The sequence below is a fragment of the Phyllostomus discolor genome, chromosome 2 (genome assembly GCF_004126475.2).
Source record: "Phyllostomus discolor isolate MPI-MPIP mPhyDis1 chromosome 2, mPhyDis1.pri.v3, whole genome shotgun sequence".
Taxonomy (NCBI): Eukaryota; Metazoa; Chordata; class Mammalia; order Chiroptera; family Phyllostomidae; genus Phyllostomus; species Phyllostomus discolor.
The window spans coordinates 43,611,575-43,635,677 of record NC_040904.2 but is presented as its reverse complement, the minus strand read 5'-3'; the positions used below and the strand labels follow the sequence as shown (position 1 = coordinate 43,635,677).

The window sequence follows — 24,103 nt, the reverse complement described above, 5'->3', positions numbered from 1 at the left end:
ATCTACATAAGTGGGGATAGGAGGCATGTGTGTATGCGAGTGGAGGTTGAATCCATGCCAGGCAGTCACCTTCCAGTGATAATTCCATTGTATAGAAGAGGGAGTGTGAGTTTTGGGTGGGCAGCTAGACATCTCTGCCTGAATTGCTCATTGCAAAAATTCAAATGAGTCCCTGTGTATGTACATACTCCATGGTCTGTCCAGAAAGTATCCAGCCCTGCAATATGAAAAATAGAGGCATTTATTAAAAAACATACAAGATACAAGACACATTGTACTTAGGACAATGACACCTCAGTCTCCTTCAAAGCAGTCTCCTTGGGACCTCACACAGTTCTCCCAGTGTCTCTTCTGTTCAAAACACTCTGCAAAATCCTTTGTTGGAATCAAGTTGTTAGCAACTGCAGGTTCCTTCTGCTCTGGTAGCAGAAGCTGTGGAACGAATTTTGCCATGACATGTTTCATGCCAAGATCCTGTGTCAAAATCTTGGACACAGTAGTTTTTGTAATCCCCAGATTGATTCTAGTTCTTGCACTGTTGGTCACCAGTCTTTGCTGATTGCAGCATGTACACATTCAGTGTCCTCAGGTGTGCTGCTTGTTGCAGGCCTTCCAGAACATGGATCACATTCAACGGAATCCAGACCATCTTTGAAGTGTTTTTGCCACACTTTTACTTGTATTGCACTCATTCCATTGTTCCTAAAAACTTTCTGAGTCATCCAAATAGTTTTTGCAGAGGAATGCTCAAGTTTCACACAAAATTTGATGTAGATTTGTTGCTCTACTTGCTCAGTCATTTTGAATGTGATGGCCACACAGCACACATGCTCACTCAGTGGTGTCTACCACTCCTACTGATCAGTACAGTGAAGTCATCATTGTTCACACATGTACATTCTAGTCCACTCTCCTTGGCTGACAGGTTACATCAATGTCACACAAACCATTCTCGTTATATTAACAATGGCTGGACTTTTTCCAGACAGACCTCGTATATGTAAATTGAACATAAATGGTAACATTCTGTTGTGTGTCTTGCTTCTTTTAAAATAAAAACTTAGCATATTTTGAACTTCCCTACCTATTAGTACTTATAGATCTATCTGATTAAATTTAATGGCTCCCTAGTGTTTTATTGTATGGGTGTATCATAATTTATTCTACCCTTCTCCTATTAATGGGTATTTGCACTGGAAGAGCAATATTGTAAAAACCATCACAGTGGCCAGTTTTCTTGAATGTGTGTTAATATTTCTACATATTAAATTTGTAGACATGAAATTTCTTGGCTGAATAAGAACTGCATATCGAACATTTTGGCAGATATTTACAAATTAATCAACTTTTTAAAAAAGTGCCTATTTATACTTTTACCTACAGAAAATCTGCCTACACGCTTGCCAGCTCTACTTGTCATTTATCTTTAAATTAACTGCCAATTCACCAGGCAGAAAAGATATCCTGCTTTATAATTTATATTTATTGGTGAGGTTAAACATCTTACATGTATATGTTTGTTGACTGTTATTTCTTCTGTGAATTGTCTGCTTTTTGTCTGTACCTATTGCATTTGTTTCCTGTGGCTGCGATAACAAATGACCACAAAGTCGATGGCTTAGAACAACAGAAATTCGTCTTCTCACTGTTGTAGAGTCCAGAAGTCCAAGATCAAGGCGCCACCCTCCACGGGCTCTAGGGGGAGTTCAGTTTCTTGTTTCTTCCAGCCTCAGCCTCTGGCGGCTCTGGGCATTTGTTGGCTGCACCATTCCACTCTCTGCCTCCACCCGTCTCCCTCTGTCTTGTAAGGATACATAGGATCACATTCAGGGTCCAAGTGGATAATTCAAAATAGGCTCTTCTTTTTAAGAGCCTAAACTTGATCACATCTGCAGAGAACTTTTGTCCAAATAAGGTGGTCTTTACAGGTATCAGGGTTAGGACTCACGATATCTTTTCTTTTTTTTAGAGGGGGGCACCGTTCAGCCCACTATAACCTATATCTTATTAATTTGTAAGGGCTCTTTATATTTTAGGGAAATAAACATTTTATCAGCGACATGTGCTGTAAATTTTCCAGTTGTCTTCGAGTTTGTTCAAAGTGTGTTTGTCTTGCCAAGTAGTTTTTAAATTAGTCAATTTTTATCAGTCTTCTCATATTGGGATTTCTATCTTACTTTGAAAGGCTGGTCCATTTCTAGTATTATAAAAATGTTCTTTCATATTTTCTTTTAGAATTTGTGTGTTTTCATTATTTAATCTGACTGGAGTTTATTTATTTTGATGCAAGAAGGGAAATATGGATACAACTTAAACATTTTGACAATAATGAAATAGTAGTCACCATATACCAGGAATATGAGAGAACTTTTAAAAAAGTTCTCTACCTATATTAACTCAATTTTTCAACAGTCCGGCTAGGTAGATATATTATAACTTCCTCTATTTTCAGATTAAGAAATTCAGGCACAGGGAAGCCAGGATTTGAACCCAGGCAGTGTGGCACCAGAGGTAATGTGCTTGATCCCGGCACTTGGTGTCCTGCTACGGCCAGCAGACTGACCCCACTCTATTTGTTACATAATCTCCCCCAGCCATGCTTGAAATGCCACTTTTATCATATCCTACATACCAATTTATATTTTGGTCTAATTCTAATCTCTGTTGTGCTCCTGAGTCTTTCCAAACTCAACAAGTTTTACCAAAGTTCCTTCAAAATGAAAGAGAAAGGTAATATGACATCAGTGGGGAGTTTATGAGCAGAATTTCAAAGCAAACCACCAATGCATGGCAATAACATGGGTGTTTGAGAAAAATCTATTGTATCCTCAGAATCATGACTCAACAAAGTGAATAATAAATGTAACTGACTTCTATCTGTGTTGAATCTATTATTCAAACTGCTTCCACAGGTTATTTTAAATTAAATTAAATTAAATAATATATGTAAAGCTTATAGCGTAGCACCCAGTAGGTAGTAAGTGCTCAATAAATGGTATATTCATCCTTACAGTAGCCCTCTAAAGAGATACTATTAATTATTATCCATTTCCATTTCACAGAGGGAGATCCTGAAGGTAGAGAGGCTGGAACAGCTGGGTTGAAGTACAGTTATTTTGACTCTGCTTTCATAGAAACCGAGTAAATGAATTAGTGGGAGAGGAAGGAAGGAATGTCAGGTCAGGGCCTCCAGGGCTTTTTCTTAAATAAAAATAAAATTGATTAACCCTGGGTGGTGTTGCTCAGTAGGTTGGGTGTAGTCCTGCAAACCAAAAGGTCACCGGTTTGATTCCTGGTCAGGGCACGTGTCTGGTTGCAGGCCAGATCCCCAGTGGGAGGCATGTAAATGCAACCAATTGATGTTTCTCTGACACATGGATGTTTCTCTAACTCTCTCCCTCCCTTACCCTCTCTCCAAAAATAAATAAAATAATTAAAAAAGAAATAAAATTGCTTATCCATCTTATTGCTAAAATGTCTAAAATACTATTATTTTGATTCATTTATGTTAAGATATTTTTTCTCTTAGGTGCTTTAGAAAGAAATGAAACTCTTGGAAGAATGCCTTGTTCAGTGATCATTAGTCATAGTGATATAAAAGGCAATTAGACACACATGAGCTGGGTAGGAATGATAGGCTAGCTACAGAAGGTCACCAGGGCGCAAAGCCCTGGGTGCTCAGCAATGGGCTGAACTGAACAAACAAGCATTACAGGGTGGGCCCTGACCCCCAGGATGACATTTTCACTTAGCATATAAGTAGTCACGTGGTTTAGACCCCTTAAAGGAAAACAGCCTTATCTGACTCCCATATAAGCCCCACACAACCACTCCCTTAAGCATTAAGGCCTCAGGACAGTGAGATTCTGACCCATGTCCAGTAATCTTAGGAGCAAAGCTGCCGGTGTGCTGACCACAGAGTCATAGTGCTGGTCAAACTAGAGATGACTCTAAGCCTCAGCTGTTTCAGTTCCAGGCCCAGAAAGGCCATAAAACCAGATGAAGTGACCATGGCTAACATCGGGACCACCTGCAATGACTTAATGACCCTGAAAAGACATACCTGGAAAGCTGAAGAATATTCTATTGATATGCTCCCCTGAGACCTTCCCTAAAATACCTGTTTTGAAAAGACCCTGAAGACGAAGGACCCAGCTTCCTCTCTCTCTCTCTCTCATGCCTTCCTTTCCCTTTTCTTCCCTCAAGGTGTGCACCTTTGCTCTCTTTCTCCTAAGTTCCAACGGCCCTACCTTTACCTCTATAACTTAATTCCTGAGTCCACGCAGCCCAGCCGGCTCACTTCTTCCTCTTCTTTGACTTTCTAAATAAACTTTTGCTTGTAATTGAGTTCTTAGCTCTGAATTCTGTCTTAGCCAAACCCAAGGACTGTGGTCTAACTTCACCAGCAACGTCTGGTGCTGTTTTACTCTTAATCATATCAAGTCTTCTCACCTCCTCATGTTATACCGTATTATATTGTCTTGCCCAAGACACTGCTTCCAGTTGATAGACTTGATTGAACACAGAGCTGGGAGTGGGATAAGCATGAGACAGTATGAGCATTAAAGGGCCTTAACTGGGGTAGGGCTTGAGATGTGCTGGAGGGAGAGGCAAGCAGATGCTCGAGCCAGGGTTGGCTTGTTTCCCAGGGTGCAGACTCCAAAAACAGCACAGAAGAGGGATGTTAGCACAGAAGGAGATGTTAGGCCAAAAGTTATGCCATCTAGGCCTCAGTGTCAAGATACTTTGGATACATATAGATGATTATTTATATTGAATGATGATCGAAGCTGACTAGTGGACAACCCAAAGTAACCACCACCTACCCTCCCTTTTCTCCTCTTGAGCTGCATTTTCATAAGCAACAGTAAAGGACCAAGAATAGTCTAAGGCCCAGATTCAACGTGTGCTTGCTCTCTGTTGCCTCAGCAGCACCAGGAGAGCTTGTTAGAAATGCCCCACCCCAAGCCTACTGATGCAGAATCTGCATTTTAAAACCCAGGTGCTTTGACTGTGCATCACAGTTTGAGGAGCACTGCTTTGGGAGAGTATTGATAAAAATGGTGGTGGGGCACTTGGAAATTTGGTGCTAAAATATGAGGGCTTGACATTTCGTGAAAATTTGGTATTTTCACAAAAATTTTAAATTTCCCTCAGGGCATTTGCTTTTTATTCAGAACACCCCAGGCGGCAGAACTGGTTTTGCCTGTCCTGCAGTTCTGAAGGGCTGCAGGAGAATGTCGGCCCCAGCTTTGGTTGCTAAGCAAACTGCATAGAAACTTCCACCTCAGCAGTACTTATCTCCTTAAAAGGGACAATGTTAAATGTCAACAGAAATTAAGAAGCTTTAGAAAATGCATCAACTTTATAATGGGAAAAGAAGGAAAGCAGGGACTTGGATAAGTACGCAAACACAGAACTGCTTATGCCTATAGTAATATGTTATTAGTTCTCAAAGCGGTTGTGAACAGGCACCTGCAGAGCCTGGGGCAAGAGTACAAATGCAGGCCTGCATGCCACAGTTCAGTCAAATGTGTTCTGTCTTCCTACCTTGACAAACATACCCTCAGAGGAACTAAATTATAATACGTACAAAGCTATGGTTTATATATGACTAAAAATCAGAAAATAACAATGATGCCTAAATTGAATTGCTGCATGTATGCGAGTGTTGTGTTGATTAGCTAGAGAAATTTGGATGAGCAATAAAGAGATTCATAATCCACAAGTCGTTAATTAATCTATAAAATATTTTTGCCTTCATCTCAGCAAAAACACTGTATTGTTATAATTAAGATTTTCACATAATTTGAGCTTTGTTGGGAAGTAAGTGTGATTTAAGTAAAATGTAGTTGGGTTTGAGTTCAGAATTGAGATGTTTGCCTGATGAATTGAAAGGAAAAAAGAGCAATGCTGCTTGGTAGTACTGGACAAGACCTTTAATCTACAGCATTCATGCCACATGCAGGGAAGGATTTGACAAATTAATTGACTTGTCTTTTCTTTACCTAAGCACTTCCGCTGCTCACACCCTCCCTGCTCTCAGAAGCAGTGCCTGCTCCTGACATCTGCAGCGGCACAGCTGGCAAACCGTCACAGCGTTTGGATGCACTCGCCTTCTCTTTCGAGGGTATAAATGAAGACACGTGGAGAGGTGTTCCCCTGGGGCCCCAGTGATGTTAGGAGAGTAGATGCTTAGAGCTACGGGTACGGTGTGCCTGCCAGCACTGAGGTCTGGATCACGAGTGGCAGAGGCACCCCTGTGGTCTGTAACGCACACAGTTATGGGGTGGAGGGCTGTGACATGTGGAGCTCTCTGCAGTGTGGGGCCTGGGGCAAGGTCACAAGGAAGCTTTCCTGGTGACAGAAATGTTCCATATCTTGATCTGTGTGATGGTTAGATCAGGGTACATATTTGTTAAAATTCACCAAACTGTACACTTTAAGATGTGTGCATTGTACAGCATGGAAATTGTATTTCAATAAAGTCCTGTCAGCATAAAAAAATAAAGGCTATTGGGGCATGCTTTTTCTCTGTGTGAACTAAAGGGGGCAACTGCAGTATGATCCCATCACTCTAACACAATGATTTCATGTTTTCTTTTTCATATGCCTGCATGCATATGCACAAACATTCCATATATTTTTTTCTTTCTTTTAAAAAAAAAAACATTTTATTTATTTACTTTTAAACACAGGGGAAGGGATGGAGAAAAAGAGAGAGAGAAACATCCATGTGCCAGAGAAACATCATTCAGTTGCCTCTTGCATGCCCCCAACCAGGGACCTGGCCTGCAAACCAAGCATGTACCCTGACCAGGAATCAAACCAGCAACCTTTCATTCAGTTTGCGGGATGATGCCCAACCCACTGAGCCACACCAGTCAGGGCTCTTTTTTTTAAACCTGGCTGCAATCCCAGATGCATCCCACATGCATACATATGGTTTTTATGTCCTTGATATTATATCTTAAATCTGTATATGTGGACATAGTCTTAGTAATTGTATAGTTGGTCCTTGACTAATGAGGGTTTGACCTAACAGTTTTTGACTTTAAGATAGTCATTTTATGAAGGCGGCATTATCCTGATATTAAAACCAGATAAAGACACCACCAGACACACACACATACAAAAGAAAATTATAGGCCAATATCCTTGATGAACATAGAAGCAAAAATTTTCAACAAAATATTAGCAAACTGGATTCAACAATACGTTAAAAAGATTACAGACCATAAAGAAGTGTGATTCATCCTAGGAATGCAAGATGGCTCAACATTCATAGATCAATTAATGCAATACATCACATTAACAAAATAAAGGATAAAAACCATATGATCACCTCAATAGATGCAGAAAAACATTTGACAAAATTCAACATCATCTTATGATGAAAACTCTCAACAAAGTGAGTATAGAAGGAACATACCTCAACATAATAAAGGTCATATGTGATGAACCCTCAGCTGATATCAGACTCAGTGGTGAAAAGCTGAAAGCCTTTTCTCCAAAATCAGGAACAAGGTAAAGATGCCAACTCTCACCACTTTTATTCAATAGAACATTGGAAGTCCTAGCCACAGCTACCAGGTACGACAAAGAAATAAAAGACATCCCAACTGGAAAGGAAGAAGTAAAACTCTCATTATTTGCAGATGACATGATACCAATGATAGAAAACCCTAAAGATGCCACCAAAAAACTACTAGAGCTAATAAATGAATTCAGTAAAGTTACAGGATATATAATCAATATACAGAAGTTTGTTATGTTTTATACACCAATAACAAATGATCAGCAGAAGAAATCAAGAAGACAACCCCACTCACAATTGTATCAAAAAGTATAAAATACCTAGGAATAAATTTAACCAAAGATGTAAAAGATCTTACTTTGAAAACTATAACACTGAAGAAAGAAATTGAACAAGATATAAATAAATAGAAAGATATATCTTGCTCATGGATTAGAAGGATTAATATTGTTAAAATGTCCTTACTACCTAAAGTAATATGCAGATTCAGTGCAATCCCTGTTAGAATACCAGTGGCATTTTTCCAGAACAACTTAATCCTAAAATTTATATGGAGCCACAAAAGACCCTGAGTAGCCAAAGAAACCTTGAGAAAAAACAAAGTGGGAGATAGCATGTTCCCAGATTTCAAACTCTACTAGAAGCTACAATAATCAAAATAGTATGGTACAGGCATAAAACAGATACATAGATTAATGGAATAGAATTGAGAGCCAAGAAATAAATTCCCACATATATGGTCAAGTAATATATGACAAAGGAAGCAAGGATATACAATGAGGTAAAAACAGTTTCTTCAATAAGTAGCATTGGCAAAACTGGATAGATACAAGCAAATAATTAAAATTGGTCCATTTTCTTACACATACAAACATAAATTGAAAAGATTGAAGACTTAAATGTTAGACCTGAAACCATAAAACTCCTGGAAGAAAACATAGGCAGCAAACTTTTTGACATTGATCTTAGCAATATCTTTTTTGATATATCTCCTCAAGCAAGGGGAACAAAAGAAAACAAATGAGATTATATCAAAGTAAATTTTTTTTGCATAGCAAATGAAAATATCAATAAAATGAATAGACAACCTACTGAATTGGAGAAGATACTTGTGAATGATACATCCAAAATGGGGTTAGTATCCAAATACATAAAGCACTCATATAACTTTATACCAAAAAAAACCCAATCAGTCCAATAAAAAATAGGCAGAGGACCTGAACAGGCATTTCTTTCAAGAGGACATGCAGATGGCCAATGGATAAAGAACTGTTGCATATATACAATGGAGTATTATTCAGCAGTAAAAAATAATGAAACCTTGCCATTTGCGACAACATGGATGGACCTAGAGAGTATTCTGCAAAGTGAAGTAAGCCAGACAGAAGAAAACAAAGATGTATGAATGCACCTAAATGTGGAATCTAAAAAATACCCCAACTAAATGAATAAACCAAATCAAACAGAAACAGCCTCCTAGATACAGAGAACAAGCTGGTAGTTTCCAAAGGGGAGGGGACAAACATGACATGGGCACACACAGCATAGGGGTGTAGGCAGTAATTTGCAATAAACCGTGGCAGACAGTTACTAGACTTAGCATGGTGATCATTTTGTTAGGTATATTAATGTTGAATAACTACCTTGTTTACCTGAAACTAGTATAAGATTGTATATTAACTGTATTTTAATAAAAGTAAATTTAAAATGAGATGAGGCAAAGGATGGTTGGCTTACTCAGTTCTGTTTTCCCTTTCACATCTTACCTCTTTAAAATGTTTAATTTAAAGCACACTTCAAATATTGAGGTATAATAATAATGAATTGTATTTATGATCTTGGTTTTTCTCTGGGGTCATTGTCTTTTTTTTAAAGATTTTACTTATTTATTCTTAGAGAGAGGGGAAGAGAAGAAGAAAAAGAGGGAGAGAAATATCGATGTGTTAGGGAAACATTGATCAGTAGCCTCAACTGGGACCAGCCCTGCAATCCAGGCATGTATCCTGACCAGGAATCGAACTGGCAATGCTTTGCTTTGTGGGATGTTGCCCAACCAACTGAGCTACACTGGTCAGGGCAGGGTCATTGTCTCTGAAACATGTTCTGTCATGTATGAAAAAATAATAATCCAGCTCTATTTTTGAGTATACTACGGGAGATTGTTTTCTGAAAAACTCTAGCTACATATAACCTGTTTGTGTTTAAATTCTTTATGTTGTTGTAATATTTTGATTGTATTTGAAACATGTGACAGAATTGTATAATAGCCCCCATGGACCCATCAATCAGGTTAAACAATTATCCATGCTTCGTCAGTCTGGTCTCCTCTCCCCTTCTCCCTGCACATGTTTGGCAGGAAGGAGTGCTGGTGTATTTTTAAGCAGGTCTCAGACTTCATATAATTTTATTGTTAAATAATTAACTTTGTGTATCTAACAGAGAAGGCCCCATCTTTTTGTAAAATATAACAACGGTGCCATCATTGCACCCACAAAAGTAATAGTAATACAGGGGTTCCTTGAATTTTTAGTGAATTCAGAGAGGAAAGAGCATTAGGGTGAAGGAGCTCTGGCCTGACTGTACCCCTTTTCTCCAGAAAAAAAAAGGTAGAATTTACTGTGGAAGTGTCTTGGGTTTTTGGCTGGCACTTTCCCAATCCCTTACATGACTTTCAGAAAGCAAATATGGGAAAGAACCATCCAGAGCACTGGACATAGCCAGCATTCACCTAGTACCTACTGTGTGCCTCTCCACGTACCTCATTTCCTTCAGCCTTCACACCAAAGCTGAGAACTAGAAACCAAGGCTCTAGGAGGAGCTTCCCAAGCACAACCTGTGGTCGGTCAACATTAGAATATGGTAACATCATCCTGGCTCCCTGCTGAATTAATAGGCAATTGCTGTTTAGTGTTAGTGTACAGGCTCCAGGTTTGTGCCTTAATCTAACCAGATGTTTAACTGTTGTAGAAATAATAGCCAGTTCCTTCTTGGAGATTCCCTGGGGAATGGTTAGATGAGGATGGTAGTATCTCAGGCAGAGAGAGCATGAGAATGGCTTCCTCTTCCCAGCCCAGGCTTGGGGATCACGTAGTCTCCCCCTCTCACTAATCCTCTTTCCCCAAGCGGATCCAACGCTAATCACAGGGCTAGAGGACATTTGTAGATCTGTGCTTGAAAGATTTGATTATTTGCCTTGGAAACCTGTAACCTTTTATTCAGTAAGGAGCATCTTTAAATAGCAAAATGAAGAAGTGCCTCCTTACACGTGCTTGGCAGTGGGAAGAGGCCCCTTGAAGTATTCCAGGAGATGAATAAGGAAGGAAGGAAGGGAGGGAGGGTGGGAGGGAAGCAAAAATCAAAGGACCTCCATAAATCTAGATTGATTTTATGACCCAGCTTGAGATGAACTCTGGTAACTGCAGTTGTTTGTATTTCAAATACCCTTCTGCAGCCCCAAAGGAGTAAGCAGAGACCTAAGGGTCTCCCTTGGTAATGAGACCATCCTAGCAGGTTTACTGTGAGGCTACTGAAGCTTCAGCTTCAAGGCCCAGTCCTTGCCCTGATCCCTCGCAGAACCTGGGCAGAAGCTCTAGAAATGTGTTCCCGTGCTCATGTGCACAATCATCAACCCACTTAATGCCCAGATCCAAGCATGCCTCTCAGGAATCGAGTTCTCAAGAGAAGAAGTGTTCACAACCATATCTTGATAAGCCCCACATTTCCCTGGCAGTAGAGCTTCCCTCCCTTTTAATTTCTCTTTGTAATCTGTAAGGATTCAACCTCATTTGTATTTCGTTTTTGCAGATGAAATTATGCAGCAGGAGATCAGGCCCTTGTTGGCAGTGGATATCATTGAACCACTTCACAGACAATTTGCCATTCTTTCAGGTAAGTGGCTAATTCATTTGTAATTCAGATTTTGTTGGGGGCTCTGCTCCGAGGGCCCAGCCTCTTGAATCTTGGTGAACATTATACTCAAGTTTCAACATCCGTTAAGGCAGTGGTGCCCAACATTTTTGGCACCAGGGACCAGTTCATGGAAGACAATTTTTCCTTGGACTGTGGTGGCAGGTGGAGGGGGGACGGGATGCGGGCCTTCGGTGGGACAGGGAGGAGGGAGGCTGGGGACCTGTGCTGTAAGGCTCACCCAGACTGGGGTGCACTGAGGACCATGCTGCTGAAGGAGAGCGGGATCTCAGAGATGTCATTCCATTTGCTCTTGGGGGCAATTTGATGCTTCTCAAGGGAGCACATTTCTTCAAGTTGGTCAAAGAACAGAACTGAAAAGGTTTTGAGGAAGAAAAAGAAATAACTACTGACATCAGCTGATGTCATCGGATGCCTCTCCCATCCCAGAGTTGTGTCCCAGGTGGGGACGGCTTGTACAATCCAGAACATCTGGGGAATTCTCTGGTTTTTCCTCCACATTGGCCACTGATCATACAAGCCACTGAGAGCGACATAGGTACAGGGTCCTCATTTTTCTTATTCCCGCCTGCATTGCCAGTGCTTAGAACAGAGACCTTAACATAATAGGTGCTCAGATCAAAATTACCTGAGTCCTCCTGGTCTGTCCCATGAGGCCAATGGATTCCCTCTGTTCCCTGCACCTCTGCTCCAGGCGCCCTGGTCTTGGCCCTGGAGGGAGCACCCCACCATCCTGCTGAAGGAGCAGTCTAGTAGCTTCCCGCAGTGAGCCTAGGGTTGTGTAGAAAAAAGGCAGGTTGGGAACTGCCTCCGGGTTTCTGGCAACTGCTGCTGCGGCCCTACCCCACAGAAGCCCCGCGGAAAAAGCACTGGAATGGGTGATGGGCTGGGCCAGGGAGGATTCCTGCAGCCTTGCACCGAACTCTAATGCCTCAGTGTGTGAGCGTATCATTGCCCAGCGAACACAGAGCACATACACAACTACACGATGGCTCATCTGGGCATGTGTCCAGCAACTGATTGGTTATACATTTAATGATAGTGATCTCTTTTGAGTGTCACTGAGGTGTTTCTTCCTTTTCTTCTTCTTCTTTTTTTTTTTTTTTTACACTTGAGATGATTTAATGAATTCCCCTCTGTGTGGCTTCAAGCTACCAGCACACAGGCCCCACCGGCACTCCTAATCTTCTCCTTAGATCTTCTGCTGAAGAATGTGGCCTTCACAGGACCAGCTGCTTTGGGAGCATTCCCTGCCCCAGGGCTCTGAGTTGCCCGATCTCGCCACATCAGTGACGGGAGCGGTGCCAGTCTTGTTTTTGGCAGCATTTACCTGTGTCTGCTCGCTGACCAAGGCCCACAGTTTATCAAGGTCGACTGTGGGGCAGAAGCTCTGGTCCTTCTTTAAGCGGTCATGCCTCAGATATGGGTGGTATTTGTCAAAGCTGGTCCTGTGATGACGCAAGCCACCAGCATCACCTTGGCCTCCGTGTGCTTCCTGTGCTTGCCCATGCGGCCACGGCCAGGCTCACCTGGCCCCAGTTTCCGGGTCTTCCTTAGTCTGGATGGTGTGTTGGTAGTCAAGATGCAGAAAAAAAGCTCCCTTTTTTCATTTCTTAGAGGCAGAATAGGAGAAACATAACATGGTAACAGACAGCTTTAATGAGGATTTAGATTCTGGTTCACCTTGGGCAGTTTACTCCTCTAAGCCTCTTCCTTCTTTTGAATAATCAATGGAGTCATTGAAATGTTGAGGATTAACTGACATAATGTAAGAAAAATGCTTAACATTGCAACTTCCAAATAAAGGTTTGACCTTTTTTCATGATGCATTTTAATCCCATAAAATGTTTATTTTAGGGTTACATTAAGAAAATAATGTTCAGTATGATACAGTTTTGATAATGAACTGAAGCCACACTCACAGTGAATGTGGCACATAATGCCACGGTTAGGTCAGGAAAAGATTCGTTGTCACTCTTTAATGCAGAACACAGAGCTGTGAGGACGCGCCCTGGACCAAGAGGACACGTCTGTTTTAGCAAATGCTCTTTGGCCATGTCAATGACAACCCTTCCATGTCTGAGCTTCTTCTGTCATATGATTGCCCTTCTTTTAAGAACAAAACATGGATCAGCGGTGGTAGCTTTTGCAGCACTGCACGTATATTAGACCATCAGCAGCTGTGGGGTTCCAAGTCAACGCTCTTTTGGAATTTGGTCTGCTTTTGCCTTTAACCATCCATCTTTACCTGGCAGAGGCAGCAGATGTCAGCAATGAGGCTGCTGTGGGTGGCTGTGTAATAATGGGTGTGTGACGGAAATTTCTGTGATTAGTTCTTTTCCCATCGCTGTGGCGGGCCAGCTGTGGCCTCTGTGCAGGGTTGCAGCGGTTTGTCCTTTCCTGATTTGGGCAAGGACGACAAAGATGTTCCAGCCATGGGCTTTTCTCCAGACTCCACTGAGCTCTGGAAACAGCCAGGGGCCCTGTCAGCCAGGAACACTGCGAGGACAGAATGGTGCCTTTTTCTCAGCGAGGCCCCAGTTGCTCTGCCTGCTGAGCTATGGGCGTGTGCTCCTCTGGCTGGTGGGAGAGCGGGGCTCCTCGCATGATGCCTGGCTCAGGTTTGTGGCCAGATGGGGTGAAGCCTCTGGGTGTTGAAGCCACCAGCAGGAACTGGCCCCAGGGCTGGGGCCTCTGGAGGCTCTGACCTTGGAAGATGACCTGATGTTCCTAGCAAGTATGAGATATTTCAGGGTTTAGCTAGGAGACAGGAGAACATAAGCACGTGAGTGTGGTGGAAACACTAGGCTTTGTATTCAGACAATCCTGGGTTCACACACTAACACAACTCTGAACCTCAGGTGTCTCACCTGTAAAGTAGGTTGTTTTAAGGCAAGTGCCTAGAAGGGTATCTGGCTATAAGAGAACTTAGCATATAGGGCTTGTTTGTTCCTTAAACCATATAACAAGAGATATGGAGGTAGAAATTCAGTATTGGATCAGGGGCTCAATAACATTAAGGCTGGCATCTTCGTGATTCTGTTGATTTTTCTTTTGTTTTTGAAGTCCTGCTTCTAAAATGGCTGCTGCAGCTCCGGACATCAAGTCTGTGTCCATAGCAGAAAGAAGGGAAAGGAGCAATTCTGGCTTCTGCTCCTTCTGACAGAAGAGCAAATTGTTCCCAGAAGCTCCTGGCAGACTGTATCATGGAGCCATTCCTAGCAGAGAGGGAGTCCATGCAAACAAACATCTAGCTTTTTAACCACTGTGTAGATGGTGGTCAGGGAAGAAGAGGTTGGGAGTAAATTAGCCATTTATCAGTGTTTGCGGTAATGAGGGATTTTTAATTAGGAGGAATTGTCCTCTTTTTTTAAATCCTCACCCAAGGACATTTTTTCATTGCTTTTAGAGGGAGGGGAGAAGGGGAGGTGGAGAGAGAGAGAGAGTTGATGTGAGAGAGAAACATTGATTGATCATCCTCCTGTACGTGTCCCAAGTGGGGAATGAACCCACAACCCAGGCATGTGCCCTGACCAGGAATCAAAGCCACAACCCTTTGGTCCACGGGACAATGCTACACACAACTAAGCCACCCCCGCAAGGATCTTTTTCTTTATTTGTCTTTTAGTGGTTATTCACCTGCCCCCCCCCACCCCTGGAATTATTGTCTGGACTTCCCACTGCCCGCCCTAGAACACCTTTAATCCTCTTAGAAATAATTAATAATGAAGGCATAAAAATACTCCTAGAGTTGTGGAGTCCCCAGCATTTCCTTCATATGCACACCAGTGGAGCCCAGGGCTGGTAGAGGCAGAGTGTAGGGCAAGTGGGAAGTTCTCACCAAGGAAGTGAGCAGAGTCCAAACTCATATCCTGAATCAGAGATGGAGCTAGTGACTTGGCACCTGGGAAACGAGAACCAGTGCAAGAAGGTCTAGAGCAGTGCTATTTCATAGAAATATAATGTGACCCCCACATGTACTTTTAATTTTGTAGTAAGCATATTGAAAAGCAAAAAGAACACACAAAATTAATTTTAGTAATATATTTTATTTTACTATAATACATGTTATAATATAGTATAACATTATAATATATTAATATAATATAAATTAATAATATAAAATTAATAATATAATATAAATAATATAATATAATATATATTATATACAGTAATATAGAATGCATTTTGTAATATAATATATGTAAAATATTATTCAACATGCATTAATATTCAAAATTATTAATGAGCTACTTAACATTTTTTGCACTAGGTTCTGGAAACCTAGTTTGTATTTCACACTTGCAGCACATCTCACTTTGGACTGGTCACGTTGCAGGTGCTCCGCAGCCACATGCCTCTTGTGGCTGTTGTGTTGGGCAGTACAGGCCACAGAAATGGTTGTCAACGTGTTGGACCAAATGCCTGCTTTTTATACCGGATGATTTGTTTTGCCCCTTACCATCCTTAAATGAAATTTATAGGCACCCTAATCTGTAACAAAAAGACTTCGGAGTGTATAGTGGCTCAAACAAACACAACAGAAATTTAGTTCTGACTCTTGGAACAGTCTGGTGCATGTGTTTCTGGACAGCAGATGACACTTCTTCATGCGAAGGTTCACGATGCAGGCTCCGTCTACTTGGTGGCTGTTATTACTACTGCCCATGTAATGACCTTCTTTTTATCTGCATTCTGAAAGCAGGCAGGGCGAGGGAGCATCTCAAAGCCCCGGCTCAGCAACAGCACACGCCTTGTTCCGCTGATCGAACCTGGCTCAGGTACATGGATGTGTTAGCAGCAGGGGAAGCTGGGAAATGCAGTGAGCTAGGGGTCTACAGAGTGTGAACAGCCACCCCCCTACTTACTCACATACTTTAACTTTTTAAAAAAAGAAATATAAAGGAGAACTGCCATGTAAAGGAGAAATGAAAGTAAGCATAGTAGAACAGCACGTACTTCAGTATACATTCCTAGCTGTGCTAGTGAACAATCATGCGACAGCCAGGTGCCTGCCCCTCTGTGTGAGTCCCACGAATGTGACAGGGCAGGCACCTGGCTGTCACATGATTTTTTTGCATGAAATGCTGGGGCTGGTCTGGGTGATCAGATGCTCTGCATGGCCTGACCGAGGAGATTTTCCAGAATAGTAAACAATTGTTGATCGAGTTCTGAACAAAATAAAGTATCATCTTCTCTCAGCTTATAGGGCAGTTGTGTTCCTGGAAAGTTAGTATATATTAAAACTGTTTCAGAATATTTTATGATTTGTGACAACATGAGTGGACCTTGAGAGCATTATGCTAATAAGTCAGGCAGAGAAAGACAAATGCCTTACGATCTCTCATATATATATATATACACATATGTGTGTGTGTGTGTGTGTGTGTGTGAAACCTAAAATAAAAAGAAAAAAGAACTCAGAGAAACAGAAAACAAATGGGTGGTGCCAGAGGTGAGAGTGGGCGGTGAGGGAAATGGGTGAAGATTGTTAAAAGATACAAACTTCCTCTTATAAGTAATTTCTGGCGATGTGATGTACAAAATGGTGACTAGTTAACAATACTCTACTTTTGAGTATTCGAGTATTTGAGTATTGCTAAGAAGGGAGACCTTAAAGTTCTCACCACAAGAAAAAAAAGTTGTAACTATGTGAGGTAATGGATGTTAACTAAACTTATTGTGCTGATCATTTTGTAATATATACATACATCAAATTGCAGTGTTGTAAGTCAATCATATCTCAATAAAATTAGAAAAATACAAAAACCTTGTGATTATATGCAAAACAAGGTTGGAGTCTAGATCACTATAAATGGATTTTTCACTATATTGAGTTTCTAGTAAGACAGTAAAAAATCACGTAGGGCGTGGGACCAGTCTTTGTTATGTAGGGCAGATTATTCATCCCAGGCCCTGAGATTCCCAACGTACCTCCCAGAGCGCGGGGCTGCCGGTTTTCCAGGCAGAACCAGCTCTGCGGGAGAAGAGAGGTGGGAAGTAGAGCCTAGAAGGCAAACGGCAGGAGCTGCCTCACTCTCTTCTGCTGCTGATCTTCGCCACCTTCCTGTGCGGTTTCCCAGCATCCCAACTTCTCCTCTGTGTGACGAAGTCTTCACGCCATTTTAGGAACAGGTGAAAGTTATACTAGGAGAAGTGAGGTTTATTTTATTGAAGTAGTCATTTTACTCAGCTACCAGTCGTTTGGTTTCCTTTATCTTCCTTGAATGGGACTGCTTCAGTGCTTTCTCCCCTTTGCACTCCCACATCTCCTCACAAGGTGGCACTGCATGCCCTGTTGTGGCTTGTCGGCAGCTGCATGGAGGCTCTTGGCTTGGCTTCTGGAGCTCTTTGGCCTCCTAAGATTAATAATAACACCAGGAGGTGTCCTCAGTTAACCTGTGGAGCAAGGGGGTGGGGGCTCTCTGCTCTCTGGTGCTCAGTGTTGGTGTTAACCAAGATGCTAGAAAACTCCACCTACCTTTCTCCATTTAGGTGTGAAGAGCATTAATTTATAGTTAATGATAAAAGGTGAAATCATTAAATGGTGTAATCATATCTTAAGGAATATTTCAGGGTGTGTAGGTTCCCTGAAATGTTTTAGCCATTCTCTTGGCAAATATCGGTTATACAATTAATACGGTGTTATCACGCATCTAAATTTAGCCTTGCTAGAGATGCAAATTCTCTTAATTTAGGTTGCTCTGAAACTTCTTTCGGTTGTGAAACTGAAAAGAGGCAGGATGTGAGGTGAAAGCTGCTAATAGTATCCTAATCTAATTCGTTTTCAGTCAATGTAAACAGGTAGCACCATCTCTTGTCAGAGCTTGGTGTCTTTGTTTAAACTTTAAAATAAGCACACAGGATTAATAAAGAGGGACTTCCTGGAGAAGTGCGACTGGTCATCCAGACAAACCCGGAGGGTTTCATTCCTGAACGATTGGTCTCCGAGAGCCCAAGCCTTGCGCTAACAGATACTCGCAGGAGACTTACGTAGAAAAACCACAAGGCTGACTTTCTCTTCACGTGATTCAAGTAGTCGTGTTTGTGCAAGAGCACCTCCTCTCCCTTGAAACTAAGTTACATGGGAAGTTAAGCATGTCAGCAGAAGACGTTTAGCAGGCGTGGACTCAGAGCAGCAGCATGGGTGAATGTGATGGTGGTGCCATGGTAGTAGAGACTGCTCACCTTTGCCTCTCTGAGCCTCCCCCGTTCTGCACTCTCTTCCTGGGTTCCCCTACCCACATTACTCACACAGTGCTCACCAACCGCACCCTGCACTGACGCCTCTTCTGCTAGATATGTGAAATGCGTGTCACCGTTTGTACTCCTTGGCTTCACTTGGGAGCCCAATTCCTCCTAATGCAGTCTCTTCCCCGCAGGAACCTGGAGGGCGCTCACGGCCATTCAGCGGGCCCCCCTTTGGCTGGGACACAGGCCCATCTAAATTTAGTGCCAGTTCTCCATGCCTTAGTGTCTCGGTAATTTTTTTACATCCCTTCTTGGCCAAAAGCAAAACCAAACACTTAAAATGACTTAATAAGTCTACAAGTCCTAACAACTTAGTAACTGGTTGAAAAAATAGATATATGTAAATGGAAAGAAAAGGCAATTCTTAAAATTTCATTCTTAGACACCTACAGTTGTCTCAAACCTTGGAATCAGGCTGATTTCAGAGCTAACTCTCTTTACCACCATTTTAGCTTTTCAATTTAGTGACTACAAAAATGAAGAGAAATACTATATATTCATGTTGGCATTCTTTACTGTTCTACCTATGCTAAAATAACTTTTAAAATATTGCCTTTTACACAGTGACTATCTTCATAGGATTCAAAAATCAAATTCTTACAACACCACTGAGCAAGCATGAAGAAGAGATTTGTTCAAAACAGTTCAGTGTCTACTGTCCCACATTCTACTCTGAAATGAAATAGCTAGAAAAGGGGGAGGCCAGTACACATCTCCTGACTTGATATTAGTCTGAGTCCTTTACCTGCACAGGCGTGACCTCAAAACAGTGCGCTAACCTCCTGACCACCCATCGTTGTTGCAGGAGGCCGAGGGAAAGACGGCGCCCCCATCATCACTTTCCCAGAGTTTGTGGGGTTCAGACACATCCCGGATGAGGACTTTCTGAATGTCGTGACCTACCTGACCAGCATCCCCAGGTGAGCTGAACATTCTACTGCCAAGGCAGCATTCTACTGCCTTCTTAGTCCCTGGCTTTGTCCCATGTGGCAGGTCGGGGTGGAAATGAAATCTTCCATGAGCACAGCTCACACTGGCATTATGTAACTCGGCCAGTTTCGTCAGTCACAGACCAGGGACGTAGAATGAGACTAGAAAGCAGTGATGAATGAGCATCAGTTCTGTTCATACTGTGCACATAGGAGGCACTTACTACACATTGCTGAATGAATGACACTGATGCAACAGCTGAAGCTGTCTTTGTTCTTCCAGGTTCACTGCTCTGGGTGACGTTGATTTGGGCTTCCTGGGGCCTGTTGCCAGGGACATGTGGCCATTGCCCAAGGAACTCTAGTCATGTTAGGAGTTATCTCATTTATTTCCTTTAAATGAGGAATTTAGGGGCAGACTTTATCATTGTCATTGTGAGATGGAGAAACTGAGGCACACAGCAAGGAAACAGAAAGGCCAGGAATCAAAGCCACATTACAGTGGAGACCATGGCAGTGATGTTCTGGGGCTACTTCCACCCTCCGCAGCCGTGTCTCACACCTTGACGCCAGTGGAGCTGATGCCCAGGTCTCCAAGGGATGGAGTGTGGGACGGAGTTCATGGTGGTAACTGGCACTTTACAGACAGAGACAAAGCTGGGAGTAGGGTCCGGACTCGCGGCTTAGATAGTGCTGGTTCCTCTCCAGCGGGGCAGACCAGCCCCACCCCCCCATTGGTTTGTGCTGCTTATGATACCATCTCTTACTTAAGTGCAGTGTGGTTAGGAATTTACACAACAGCTGTGTGTGTCTGTGTGCTGTTGTTGTGCTCCCTTTTCACCTGCCACCTATGATGATTTAGAGGTAAATGCCAGCTTTGCAACTGAAAGGCCACCTGGAGTCTAATCCCACCTGTGGAGATTAAGAAGTTGCTTAGTTTGCTTCAACCAAAGCCACTCCATGAAAATAAGGAACAAACTGATGGTGACCAGAGGGGAGGGAGGAGCGGGGGTAACGGGGAGAGAAGAGTAAGAGGCCAGTCAAGGAACATGAATAGAGGATTCATCCTCACGGACGGGGCGGGGGGGGGGGGGGGGGGGTGTGACTGTGGGAGTTGGGGGGGATGGGGCAGGGGTGAGCAATGGGGGAAAAGGCAGGACAACTGTAACCACACAACAGTAAAAGAAAAGACTTTTTGGTTTTGTTTTTTAACCGTTCTTACTTTCTGAGAAGTTATGGGTATATTTTTAGTGCACTTCTGCACTCTTCAGTACTTGATTTCTACTTCACCGCTCTCTTCCCACTCCTCCTCCCGCCCCCATGTGGGCTGTGCATTGTGCAACCACAGGAGGATTTGGGCCTTTGTTGGGTTGGGGGAAGGATACTGAGCCTGGGTTGTGCTGTTCTATCTGCAAGAGCACCTTCCTGACCCTTCTATGCCTGGCTAACTCCTACACACCCATGAACCCTCAGCCCCATGTCATTTCTTCTGGGAAACCTTCCCTGACCACAGTTCTGCTCTCCCAGACTCTTTATTTCCACAGAACCCGAGGCTTACCCCTTATAAACACCATAGTAGGTAGAAATAATTTCTGCCTCTTCTGTTAGACTGGGGCTTCCCTTTTTCTTTTCTCTTTTTCTAAAATTGTAGCTCTAGCACAGTGCCTAGCACATAGTAGGTTCTCAAGAAGTGATGTTGGTAGAATATCTGGTTCCGATATGATTCATTGTAATCTAAAGATAATTTTATAGGGTGAGCAGGGGGACACGGACAGAGACAGGAGACCCCATTTCTCACTCCTGCATTGGCCTCCTGGGTTGTAGGACAGTGAACGTGGTCTCCCTCTTTGGCTCCGTTGCATCCAAAACAATCGCCCATCAGTTCAGCACCTTCTCTGTCTGTGGGGGCAGTGAGACCGACAGTGAGCAGGGAGCTGGGCAGCAGGTGGACGTGCCCCCACCCTGTTACTTTTGATTGATCTCACTGTGCCGTTTCACTGAATCCCTAATTGCAGTCATGTGCAGTCATGAGCAGTCAGCAAAACAGGCGACTTGCATCTTGTGCTTGCAGTCTTCTTCCAAGTATGTGAGTGTCATTGGAACCAGAGTAGAAAGAAGCATGGAGGGGCAGAAACCCTCATCTCACAGGTGTGCAAGATAAGACAAAAACAAGGGGCTACTGTCTGGACCTGATTTCCTTTTTCCGCTCTATGTTCCTTGCAGAATTGCTGGTAAACTCGGAAGTGCTTTCCTTTCCTCAAATGCTGTTTGTCCCTTGGGAAAGAGTGCCTGCTTGACCAGTTATTCCCCTTTCTTTTTCTTCGCATTGGCTCATACCCTTTCTCTGACCCATTCTTTGGTTTCAGCGTGAAAGGGGAATTTGACCTGATTGTCCAGTTTCTATTTCAGGTTCCTATTTTGATATCTTCCTAAATGTTACAGTGGTTACCAGGCACCAGCGTCCGTCTCAGATTGCAAAACGTAGATGGGCAGTTAGTTAGCAGACGGCCCCTGACACAGAACCGATGCAGCAGAAGGAAAGCACAGCGAGGCACTTGGGACAGGGCACCAAGTTCACGCATTACTCGGATCTGCCGCTGTCTTCTTCCCTGCCCTATTCGAGTCTGCCTTCGTCTTTAATATCTCCTTTCTTATGCTTTCAGTTTTCTTAGTTTTTGTCGCTTTTTGGGTTAAAAATTTTATTTATTTTCATTTTTTATTTTATTGATGTAAATGTTTAGGGTTATGAGTTTTCTCGTATCCCTGCTTTAAGTGTATTTTATTAATTCTGATATGTGGTATTTTTATTATCACTGTATTTTAGAAATTCTGTAATTTCATTTTCTATTTCTCTTTACTGAAGAGGTGTTTAATAGAAGGTTTTTGATTTTCAGGTGTCTTCTTTGTGGCCTTGTAGCAGGATGCATTTTTGTGGGTGCTCCATGTGTGCTTGAGAGAACAATGGATCCTCTGTTATGATGTAGATTTCAACACATATAACCTTATGTTGTCTGCTCTCTGTCTTATACTGAAGGTGGTGTATTAAAGTCTCCTGTGTAAAGTGTATTTCTGTCTCCTTTCATTTCTGCCTTAGAAAAGTTGATTATATGTTATTTGGAGCATAGATATTTAAAACTATCATATCTTTATTGTGAGTTGTGACTTTTAGCATTAAAAAGTGTTCCTTCTTATGTTTAATGCTTTATGACTTGAATTCTACCGTGTTGATATCAAGCCTGAACCCCCTTGCTATTTTTCCCATTTGCTTAGTATACTTCTGCAGTTCCTTTTAGTCTTTCTGAATCACCTTGTTCTAGATTTTTTTCTCTTGTATACAGTAGATAGTTGGTTTTACTTTGTGAGTCAAATCGAAAATCTTTTTCTTACATTAGGTGAGTTAAGCTCCTTCATATTTATTGATATGATTGATATATTTGGTCACAATTTTATCATTATTTTGTTGTAACAGTTAGTTGTATTATATTTACTGTATTTCTCTACATGATAGGTTTTTTCTCTTTTGTATTTTTGACTTCTTTTGGTTTTTAGAAAGATTTGTGATTTCATCCTGTATTTATACCTTTTTAATGCCATTAGTCCCTGTTTTTAAATACAATCTTTTACTCTCTGATTTGTCAGTTTTCAACGCTACCTTTTGATTCCCACCTACTGCCTCTATAAAAGTCAATGACTTTATTATTTTCTCTTCTTTCTTTTCTTCTTCCATCTTTTAACTTGCATTATTTCTATATGTTATCCTTCCATCACATTTAGTATTAGACCTACCAATAAATAAATTAATCTCTTTGCTGAGTTTCTCTAGGTTATCTTTTGATTGGATCTTTACTAGATTATTCAAAATGAGCTCATAGGTACAGAACTTCCTGAATTTTTACATGTTCACAACTGTTTTTATGTTGTCTTAATACTTGAAAGCCCACTTGTTGGGGTATAAAATTCTGGGTTCACACTTCTTGGTCATGAATTATTATAGAATGCTGTTCAGTTTTTGCCATGATTTTTATGTTGCTTTTGAGAAATATGCCTGTTTGTTTCTTTTGTCCTAGTAAATTATTTTATCTTTTTGCTTGAAGGTACTTAGAATTTTTACTTTATTCTTAAAACCTAACAGTCTTACTGAGATAGGTCTTAAGAGTTGATCTTTCAGATCAACTTTCCACTGTGACTGCTAGGCCTCTTCAGGTACCGGTAGACTCAGGTCTTTTCTATGTGTGTTTGGAAACTTTTCTTGGATTTTACTTGTAAATATTATTTCTGCCCCTTTGTTTTGGTTTTAGGCATTAGGGACTTCAGATATAAGTATGTTGGTTCTTTTTTGGCTGGCTACAATTTCAACCACTTTCTGAACATTTTTTACTGTCCCTTCCCCATTTTAATTTACTTATTTGTTTTCTTTATGTTATTCATTGTCCCTTATTAAATTTTTAAATTCAAATTA

General features: G+C 41.8%; 1 protein-coding gene across 2 annotated transcripts in view; it reads left to right on the top strand.

The window, feature by feature from the left end:
- Positions 1–24,103, top strand: part of MCF2L2 (MCF.2 cell line derived transforming sequence-like 2) — a 210,982-nt gene that overhangs the window by 17,929 nt on the left and 168,950 nt on the right. For both annotated transcript variants that reach the window (XM_036017746.1, XM_036017745.1), the window contains exons 2-3: positions 11,342–11,425; positions 19,521–19,635. In XM_036017746.1, coding sequence (XP_035873639.1) covers positions 11,342–11,425; positions 19,521–19,635 — 199 coding nt within the window. The remainder of the gene's footprint in view (positions 1–11,341; positions 11,426–19,520; positions 19,636–24,103) is intronic.